Here is an 11,427-nt window from a genome sequence, read left to right on the forward strand (position 1 = left end):
TCACTGTAATGGCGAGCTGGCAGTTGGAATCATTATTCTGGACTCCACACTTCTGATCAGAGGCACTGTGGACAAAGAGAAAAACAAGTTGGAGAGTCTTGCTTCTTCCTTAAGTTATTTAAACAAATTGTATTTACAAAACGTTAAATTGCCAAGCAGCAAATAGCATTTGTAAACACATTTTCAAAAAATCTTGAATTTTGTTCAAAAGTTCCCCTGATTTGACTTTCCTACACAAAATAGTGTCATAATTCACTTTGAATCAGTAAGTTTGAGAAAAGTGACAGAAGCCTTCAATGTGTGTGTCTTATTTTAGTTCTGGTTGGAGTAATCAATCACTGTCTGCAGTTTTGTGAAACTAACACTTGTGAAACCAAAGTACCAACTTGTTGTGTTTTAGTGTCTCCAATAAATCATGAGTAGTTGCAGCCCAAGTTACAACTCTGTGTCCCTCTGTGTTTTGATTTGTTTCCAGATATAAAAATAAAGCAGGTCAAGTTGTTAGTGTATTGAGTCCATGGATTTGTTCACATCACTGTGACTCCATTAAAGATTTTGCACATTATTTGAGTCCACAACACAGCAGATGGTATGACAATCTTCCGCTAATCCAAATAACCACAATATACCTGTAACATAACAGTTGATAATTAGCAAGAAAATGGGAAGAAAATTCTTAGTTTTGTTGTTGTTTGTAGTTTTATACAGATTGTTCATTTGCTGTGATATTATCTAGTTAAAGTGCTGCAAGAATCATCAGTTCTGCAGACATGACACAAACTCACATTTTTAACACACCTAAAGCAAACTAAAGGTTTTTGTTCATCAAGCTCCCGTTGTTTAAAGCTCCAAAACACACTGTCTGTGGCAGAGCCGGATCAGTGACTCGAGTGGTTCGTTGGATTATGTCAATGGAGCCTGATAGCTCCGATGTGCACAGAGTCACAGCTCCAAACACCTGGCAGCATTGGAAAAAGTTCTAAATATAGCAAACATTTAAAGCCTGATAGATTTGTTCTCAGAGGTCTTCGGTGACGCCGTTAAAATGCATTTGGCTTCTGACACTGTGCACAGTGTCTAATGGCGAAAGTGGAAGATGAGCAGGTTGCCTGGAGCTGCAGGCAAAATGTCAGACAGGTGCAAGGAAATACCTGTATTAAGACACATTGAGAGGTGTGTGTGTGCGTGTGTGTGCGTGTGTGTGTGTGTGTGTGTGTGTGTGTGTGTGTGTGTGTGTGTGTGTGTGTGTGTGTGTGTGTGTGTGTGTATGTAAAGACAATTTTCTAAAGTGCCAGTGTTGAGGTAATGTCATTACTGCACAGGTGGAATGGAGTGAACCCACGCAGACCCAAGTATTCCAATCAGTCCTCATGTAGTTGAGTTCAATGTTTATTTGACAAATAGCAACTGATTAACATAACAGGTTTTCCAATGGAAAGTTGTATGTTTTTCCTATATGTTTGCTGATCTGGTGATGAGAACCGTTCGCTCTCCCCGTACGTGTGCCCTCCTCTTCCTTTGACCTGTGCCCTCGAAAGCCTCGTTTGCACTGCACAGAATGTGATGAGACAGGACGGTAAAACAAAGCGTACCCAGACCCAACTCTGTTGTGCGGTCCCATCACCGAGAGTTCAGTTAAAATGTTGGCAACAACATAGACGACATTATGCATTATAGGTCTCGGCTCTCTTGGGACCAATGCGGAAGTTGTGGCCGCAGCTCCGCGGCCTAAAAATTAAATAAACGAGTTAACACAACAACCAGTGTTTGCAAAGTGGAGTAAGCAAACAACAACAGAGATTTCATAAGGCCAATGAGCTATTTAAATATTGTGGGATTGTTGAGATGGACGTAATTGTGCTCCTCCTTATTGGACCTGTTCCATAGTGCTGGGTACCCCAATGGAAGGATGATGAATAATGGTAACGGTTGGGTACGTTACTTTTGGTGACATCCACAACTTCCGTCAGTGGATACGCACGAAACCCCATCCTGTACCACATCACAACTTACTGTGCAGTGAAAATGAGGCTTAACTTATACAACCTGTGATCAACTACTTCCACCAAGTGTCTAAATCATGCAACAACAATAAATATTTCAATAAACTAAATAACCTGCCAACAATAGATGTAAATGCCTACTACAACAACGAAGCATCTGCAGTACACACACACACACACACACACACACACACACACACACACACACACACACACACACACACACACACACACACACACACACACACACACAAAGCAGACTTCCACGATTGCTGGTGAAATGACATGACAGCAGCTTTGACTGCCTGGTAGAAGTACATATAAGACACTCATTATGTGTAGGTACATAGACTGTAAGTGTAGGATGATTGCTTCCGTCTCACCTGTATAATATACATTTGCATCCCATCCTTCCTTCAGCCAGGCAGAGTTTCGTGTATCTTCTCTGGACTGGAGGCTTTCATAAGCTGAAAAAAATAATAATAAAATTGTGTAATTATGGAAGCCTAATTAAACATTGTGTGTCACTGTCACCTGAAACTACAAAACAATCATAGTGGCCTTTCATACAGACACTGTATTGCTTATTTGGTGACATGAATTCTCTTATTATCCTGATTTAAACTTTTATCAACTCTAATGCTTTTTAGAAAATTATTTTAGACTTTTTGGATTCCTGAAGTATGCTTTTGTGTTCCTTAATAGAATCCAAACTTGAAAGCTCCTGTTTTATGTATTTATAGTAAAGAAACATTTGGCAGTTTGTCAATTATTTCACTGTCCTCAGCCAATGGTGCATAAGAAACATGCAATTGGTGGTGTAAACAACTGCATGGGATTAGGCAGATGATGCAAAAACTATTATCTGTGAATATAGTTTCTGGCTTCATCCACAAATGTGATTTATAACTTTGCTATGCAGAAAGGGGGCTATCTATAGATGAAGAAAATATCAATACATCACCACATTGTCTGAATTAACAGCTTGAAAGTAAACATTTCACCCTGAACAAGTCAGCAGATGGTGTAATAATATATTTTTATCGGGGCGTCGGGTATATTTCTGCAGAGAAAATACTAAATCACAGTTTTCAAACAGCATGGCCTCATTGTAAAAAGTCTCATGTGCTACACTATAAACACATATATATATATGTGTGTGTGTGTGTGTGTGTGTGTGTGTGTGTGTGTGTGTGTGTGTGTGTGTGTGTGTGTGTGTGTGTGTGTGTGTGTGTGTGTGTGTGTGTGTGTGTGTGTGTGTGTGTGTGTGTGTGTGTGTGTGTGTTTTTTAACCTCACATTATGTTTTAGGTTTTTTTGTTACATTTCAGGGAACATACAACCTTCTTTGGAGCACACGTCTCAACTCACCCCACAAATGGTGAACGACGTACAGGTCACCAATCTGGGAGAAGAACCCTCCCACTGCCTCATTGTTCTCTTGCCTGTACTGAATGGCCCTCGCCCTGTTGGCAGAAGGGTTACTTGCAGCAGTGACAAAAGCAGTGGAAAACTTACCACAAGGAAAACAGTGGAAATCCTTCATATTCAACTCACCAGTGGTTTCCCCATTCAATCATGGTTCCAGGCTGAAACACATGCAGGACATGTTGAATATCACCAAAACCAAAAATCTATTCATAACTCAGTGATTTTCAACTTCACACAGATTTCATTGTAAGTGTGATTGTGCTCATCTTTGTTTGAGTGAGTCAGTGAAAATTACTCATGCAGCTTTGGGAAAGCAGATTGAAGAATGTGCCAAAGGTGAAAGATTATTGGAAACAACAGTCAAATGTTTGGCAACAAGAGGCCATTTTTACCGAAGATGTAGAACAGTGAATCCTATCTGCTTATGATAATAGATTCAATTTCAGTCCCGCTTTCTGGCTGACTTGTCATTTGGAGTCTATTCAGCTCTAATAGATCACGTTTAATAGATGTTAAAAACATCATTGTTTTTACTGCATGTGTGGAAAAGATGTCAGTACCTTGAGGTGGTAGGTGCGCATCTCATAGATGTTTGGCCCTTTCCTGGGAGAAGGTTCATTCCAGAAACTGAACTCCAGAAGCAGCTGGTTTCGCCTTGAAACCAACATTTTCGCCCTCTCCTTCCGAAACGCTCTGTACTCCTAAAAATGGTAATTAAAAACAGACACAGATGAACTATCCAATGTACTTCTTATATCTGAAGTAAAAATGTGTCTCTGTTTTGATAAGGCGAGTTGCTTCCTATTAATATCATGTCATGTAAATACACTAAACTAGCATTGTCATAGGTGACCTGATGTGAAAGATAGACATGGATTAAAATTTCTTTCGGCGAGAGAAATGGATGCATAATTTTTTTTAACTGATGAAAAAACAACTTTGTGACACAACTGACACGGTCATTGAAGTTAAAAATTGAATTAAATGGAAATCCAAGAATACTCTGTTTGTTGATGAATTTTGTTTAACCATTTTCTGGTGCTGGATTAACGACAGACAAAGCCCATGTTTTGCTCTTTCAGTTTTGTTAGAATTATATTATATATAGAAAAACCATTTTGTCTTTCAAAGAGAAAAATGTAATTTCTTTAACTTTGCTTGTGAAGAATCAAACAGCCTTTAAAAAACCTCTTTTACATCTACAAGTTTAATAACTTAATATTTAAAGATTTTCTTGGCATAACATGTTGTTTTCTCATATTCTGTTATTCTTTTGCTGATAATACATTCAAAATGAGCATATACTTCTGAAATTCACTAAGATTTATCGTAAATGAGATACTTTGGAGTTATTGTTTAATAACCAATGAGCTTTAAATAATCTGTACAATAAAGCATCATGTCCTTTTTACAGCATTCCCACTTTATCCAGCAGAGCCCGGGCAATAGATGAAGACACTATTTGAGGACAGTTTAAAGTCATTAAAGCTTGTAAAATAAAGACATCTACCATGTTTTCTCTCAGCTTCTGCAGGCATTCAGTCAAAGCTGGGTAACCTCCTCTGTATCGCCAAAGATGCACTAGGAGAAAACAACAGCAGGTGTCACTGCAGCACTGTATAAAGGGTGAGGCCACCCACACAAGCTCAGACGCACAACATCCATCACTGCGAGCTCCCTTTTTTTTGAAGCCGCTTAATGCTCTTGGTGGACACTGTAAATTCGAATATGGAGAACAAAAGTCTCTGTCGACATGGAGGTTTCTGCAGAAAACTCCAGTAGCTGCACTACAGCCATTAAAATAAGTTCTTATGAGGCCTTGAGTCATAAAATGAATGTAACTGTGCTCACACAGCAGATGTCATCAGTCACAAGCAGTGTGAGGGCAAGATACCTCTAATTACTCTTACAGTCTTCAAGTATGCTAAACTTACAACTGTGTCCATCACTCTTAATAATGTGCACACAGATTTGATGCATTGCACATTAGCTTATCAATCTGATGACTGCTTAACTTAATTCATTTCAGCTAATGTCACATCCGTAAGAAGATGTTCCATAATGTTTCAGGTTCTTGAAAAAAAATACCTACTAACTGATAAGATAATGTTTATCAAACACTACTAATGCATCAGAACTACAGTGAATAAGGGATAATGGGATTTAATTTGACTTGACACCTCCAATCAAGGAGTAAACAGAGGTTTAGTGAAACAGTAACCACCAAGACAGTAAGCTTTGGTTTGAGACAGCAGCTCTCTAACTTATTTCCAAGTAACTGAGATATCTTTTTGCTGTTGAAGTTGCATTACTCATTTCTAGTATTCAGTGTATATCACTTGTGTGTTACTGCTAAAAGTAGTGCAGTTACAGTTCGTATCCTCTGTCACTCACCAGCTTGATCCTGCTCGCCATACCAGGTATTCCAGCTTCCCACCACCTCACAGGGGAAATCCGGATCCTGGCTTAGCTTGTCCTGCACTTCAACCCTGAGGTGGATATCCAAACAAGTGAGCATGCACATTATGAGAGTTCATTTAACACATGCTGTCCCTTTATCCCAATAAAGAACTTGATGCCACTCTGGGACAGAGTAGAATAAAAAAAAACAAATACCTTCCATAAAACTTCACCCAACGTGGCCTTAAACTAAAACATATTATCTGTATTACTTCAATTGTATGCTCAATTAATCTTACGATCCTACAAGAATAACATTACCACGGAATATAGTCATTCCCACTAATGAGGGGAAACCTAAACCTGTATTGTCATCAGAAAAAATCTAATTAGTTGGTCCTTGGCTTCAAATGTCTGTTAAGCTATCTGTCCAACACATTATATAGAATAATGTTGTGAGAATGTAGGTTTGAAAAAAGGAAAAAAAGTCATAAAAACCAGCAAATGTTGCATATAAATTGAAGTTAATTAAAGAAAAGGTTGTCAGGCAGTTGATGCACTTACTGTAGATTGTTGTATTCTTCCAGGCACTCTGGTTTGACATTGTGAACTGCAGAAAAGAATAAAAAGAAAGTGTCAGAAGCAGACTTATCAGAAATGGGAATGTTATTTAAAAAAAAAACCCCAAAAAAACTAGAGAGAAAGAAAATAGAGGCAACAGTCATATTCTTCAACAAAGTAATTTCACACTCCGATTCAACAAAGACTTTATATACAAAACTGATTCGCTTGCAGTGGGTTATAGGCTACGGCTGACAGTGTTCAAATTGAAATCCCCACATGGTGTGATGTACGCCACATAAAAGATCAAAGCCCTTCAAGAGTGATAGATTTCTCTCGGAGAGACAGACAGTTATCACGGCAGACTCTCAAGAAGAGTAGACAAATCGTTGTGCTGTTACAAAACTTCACAGGCTTGTTATCGGATAACTTGTTGCGGTCTGTTTAATAGCAAACGGCTAGTGACACAATGTTGGTTCTCCTGAGGCCACTTTAACTGTCCAACTCTGATCAAATTATGGAAACAATTGCTTTTGTTTTTGACAGCTCAATTTACAGATCTTTGAGTGCATTACTGTTAAATCTGTTCCAAAAATGTAAAAGAAAAAAGAAAAAAACCTTATATTGTTGGCATGCAGAATGCATGACAACACATTATGGGTAAACTAATCATACGTTAATAGTTCACAAAAAATGTGGGCGGATTTTCAAATCACACTCGTTAGGAAAGTCCCATTTATGAGTTAGAAGCAATCACATGAGAGCAAAAAATAGCTAACAAATCCCATGTTTACTCCCATTGTGTTAATAAATTTGCAATAAATCATTATTATATAAAAGGATGAAAGGGTGCATGCAAAGTTATTTTTGTAAACAATTAAAAAATGTTCCCTGTCGGTATGTCAGTTAATAATGCCTGGATATTGTTATTATTATTATTATTATTATTATTATTATTATTATTATTATTATTATTATTATTATTATTATTATTATTATTATTATTATTTATTTTTTATTTATTTATTTATTTTTTAAACTTGTGACTATTATTTCAAATAATGATGAGATGAACAGGGTAGGAATAAACCCATGCTTTCATTATACAGTGCATGCAGTAAACGTATAACACCATGTTATGTAAGATGTGATATCAATCCGCTTGCTGGAGGTTTCTGTTGTGACGCTATTATGTTTCTTCAAACTGTCTTATTACCATTTAACAAACAAATTAAACTGAGAGGTAACAAAATATTCTGGTGGAGTTTTTAGGACCCTGTCAGTCACAATGACAGACAACAACAAACAGCCTCTGTTTGTCTCCTGTGTTGCTCTCCTGTGAGGTCACCAAGTCGTGCATGGGCTGAATTTAATTAGCATGATTTATTTAGCGGCTGTGTGCAGAGACAAAGAGATGATGGGCTGTCGAAACACAAAACAAAATCCATTTCATTATAATGAAAAAAAAGTAAGTGGATAACAGAGAAAGTGCAGCCACGTGTACATGAAAGAACTGCGGGCTTACACTGAATTTTGTACAGGTTGCTGTCCTCTGTCTTGGACAGCAGGTTGGAGTGAGCGTCTTTCCTGGCGTCAACTTTGTGCCTCAATAAGGATCGCAACCAGCCATTGTCCCCACGCTCTGAAAACCTCCTACACACAAGCGAAATGAAAGCAAGTTTCACAAAGGCTCCAAGCAGGGAAGAAAAAAAACTACAAAAAAAGAACAAGAAACATGAAATGCAGAAGTTGTTGCACAGAAGATCGACTTTAAAAGGACACATTGAAATGTGCGTGACATATGGAATAACAGATATTCATGCTTGGATCACTTGATAATGCAGGAATATGCTTATGGTATTAGAGAGTGAGTTGAAAGCGACAGCTTGTGTCTTTACCATGCACTTCAAAGACGATTGGAATAAATTGAGATCAGCATAAGAGATTTAGAAAAGTAGGAATTGAATGGTATTTTCAAAGGGCTGCTCCAAACGATATAAAGTGCAGACGAGCATAATCGAGCTACATAAGCAATCAAGGACTATCCCCACTGCAAATTCTGCGGCAGCGACCTTAATGTACGCCCAAAAACATAGTTTGTGTACAATGTTAATAAAAAAGCGGGATGTGCACTGATGTGTAAATCATTTAAACCCCGCGTTTAATTGAAAATACCAGCTATGTGCTGAGTCAGCTCTTCACTTAGCACTCGGGAAGTGTGTGGGATGTGAGGAGTACAAGGTTTACTGAATAACTTTACAAAGTGTTTTCAGTTTGAACTGAGCCGATGTGGTCAGCTAATTTTTTTCCACTACTGTTGGGCTTTCTTGCTGATGTGAGCACGAGGAAGAAGAGGTAGAAGCAGTGTATGTTCACTCACAAAACCTGTGATTACTCTAATAAAGCTTCCTGCATTGTTCACTTTGTGTCAGCATTGATGCTTGATATGGAAGCATTGATATCTGAAACGACTTTCTGTGTGTTGTTTGCATATTCCCCTTGCAGGTCGATCACCTTTGTCCCTCTGTGTGACCATTTTGAAAGAAACCAGGCTCAGTGGAGACCCGGATCTTGTTTTCGCGTAATGTAGTTTTTAATGCACCACCAAGCTGCTCACGATGTGGCTCAGACAATTGAAAACCTGAACATGTTATGGTTCTCTAATGGTTTCTGTCTTATTAATTTTTCCTTCAAATGGCTGCTAAATGACAGAAATACCCTTGGGGATAAATGCTGTTGTTGTGTCTTGAATCTTAAAACAGCGGAAGGTCTGCTGAAGTGTTTCCGGAAGGATATCGACACAATGGAGTGTGTCATTAATAACGCAGTGCCAGGAAGATCAAAGATCAGGGTTAATCTGTATTACTGTGTGGCCATGCTCTTTTCATACAAAGACTATGAAAATTTATGATATCCAGCCTAATCGATGACAAAATGATTTGCGATTCTTGGGAGGAAAGCTTAGAAAATGGTTTCACTATTTTATCATATTCAATCTAGAACATTTTTGTAACCTACTGCTGATAATCTTTATTACCTGTGAGAGTTTCCACCAAGTTTTTCTCATCTTTTGTTGCTCTTATCCAACCATTTTGGGTTTTTTGCACTCTAATGGTAATGTGCACATTATTTCTGGATTAATTCTTCATTTAGAAAAGTAATAATACTCACTGTTTCAGATCATAAGAGAGGATTTAATTTTACGGTGGTGTTGAGCTTGGCGATATTACAGTGAGAGATTCATGTAATAATTTTTCAGGTTATCTGAACTATGGTTGTCTTCTATGTGAATTTATGGCAGAGCTGTTGTGCTGGATCAATGAGTGTAATCTTTCGAGAATAATTCATCTTTTTTTGCGCCTCTTCAGCTGCTCCTATCTTACAGTGGTTGTCACAGCTTGTCCTCCAAAATCATGCTGGAGACGTGGCTAGTTTTTATATATTTCCCAGGATGCCCTTCCTGTTGCAACATGATTCATGCACAATTAATATACAGTCTTTGTATTATTTTCAATTAAACATAAGGTTGAAATTGTATATGACTGCTTTTTGAGGGTAGAGTGAAGGAAGATTAGAACTGTACAATAGAAAGTATTACTGTTTGATAGAATGTGGCCACAAAATGAGAGCCATCAAACACAACAGTATCCAGTGTTGAAGCAGAGCTGCCATGCTTAGGAAGACATCCATTTCAAGGACTTTCAGAGCTTTTTATAAATTAACATGTTTTTAAGCCCTTTTAAATCTGCTTCAATGACACATTAACCTCAAATTCTTGCTTCTGCAGGATGTTAAGTGTCAGCAGCAGACTGCATTACTGGTGTATTTCCACTTACGGATTATGGAGCTATAATTGTGCATATGCTACTTCAATTTACAGCTTTCAAAGCCATCTGTTCATCCACAAGCGCTTTCTTTGGTTATTCTGAACTCCTAAAACTTTCATAGTCAGTAAGACCTCTCTCTAATAACTTTATGGGCGATGACTGGAAACAATAATTAAATTTGGATGCCCCATGGCACTTTCTTGAACAATCACAAAGTATATATACCATGAAAGAAAAGCAATGGGTTGTGAGTGATGTTACAGTAAGTAATGGGGTGGAAGCTCAGGGAGAGAAAGTGTTGTAATCTAGGAGGTAGCTCGGCCGATTGCAGTTTTACAGGACAAAGTTCAGAGGTCCTGCAAATGATTAAAGCAGGGTTGACAAAAGGCTGCGTCAATAACCAGAGCGTACATTAAAGTATTAAAGAACTCTGATGCATTTTGTGGCTGAATGGACAAAAGGATTTAGTCCAAATACATTTAGAAGAACAATTATGCTATATGGGTGATTTTTTTAATAACTTTTTATGGTTCATTTATATAGCTATGCATTAATTTCTAATGTATTCTAGAACCTAATTGATTTCCTCTTGCTGTAATTTGTGAATTATACTTATTTTATTCAAACATTTTGGTGATCTGATTTTGTTTTGGCCACACGTAAAAAAATAAAGAAAAACATGAAAATCAATTAGGGACATTTATATAAATGAAATAAATGAGAACAAAATATACAAATCATGCAATATAATAAACATCGAAAGTGATTTAGGTTGTGTTTCAGTTGCATTTACTGCTCATTGTAACTTCTGTACAAGTTGAAATTTAGCACAAAGGTAAAAAGTTAATTAATTCTTATTATCATTATTATTTAATTTGTTTTTAAAAAAAGGTGTTTTTTCATTACCTGGTGGCTTGTTGCAGACCAAAAGAACACCTGTACAACATGTGTCCTGCAGTCCATGCAGAGGTCTTGGTGGCCATGTTCCTCTGTGAGGTGACTGCACGCTCTGACACGTAAACAGGCTCTGCACGTTCATGTTTGTTAATGTTTACCTGCCTGCACGTGACCAGGCCAGGCCCCATCAGGCCAGAGTGCCTCTCTGTGAATGCTTAGGTCAATAGCAATGAACGTTATGTGATTTCATTTGCGTTGAAAAAACTTATTTAACTTGATTCAGTCACTACTCACTTTGATTTTGTATGT

General features: G+C 37.7%; 1 protein-coding gene across 1 annotated transcript; it reads right to left on the reverse strand.

Moving 5' to 3' along the window:
- nipsnap1 (nipsnap homolog 1 (C. elegans)) lies at positions 1 to 11,306 on the reverse strand (the record flags this gene model as incomplete). The annotated part of the gene is made up of 10 exons (XM_080499954.1): positions 1 to 65; positions 2,387 to 2,470; positions 3,374 to 3,468; positions 3,560 to 3,591; positions 3,994 to 4,134; positions 4,944 to 5,014; positions 5,828 to 5,922; positions 6,398 to 6,443; positions 7,920 to 8,047; positions 11,128 to 11,306. 10 exons carry the CDS (start codon positions 11,304 to 11,306, stop codon positions 1 to 3), a joined length of 936 nt encoding a protein of 311 aa, XP_080356080.1.
- Between the last annotated feature and the right edge of the window lie 121 nt (positions 11,307 to 11,427).

This window comes from Blennius ocellaris, assembly GCF_963422515.1.
Source record: "Blennius ocellaris genome assembly, chromosome: 7".
NCBI lineage: Eukaryota > Metazoa > Chordata > Actinopteri > Blenniiformes > Blenniidae > Blennius > Blennius ocellaris.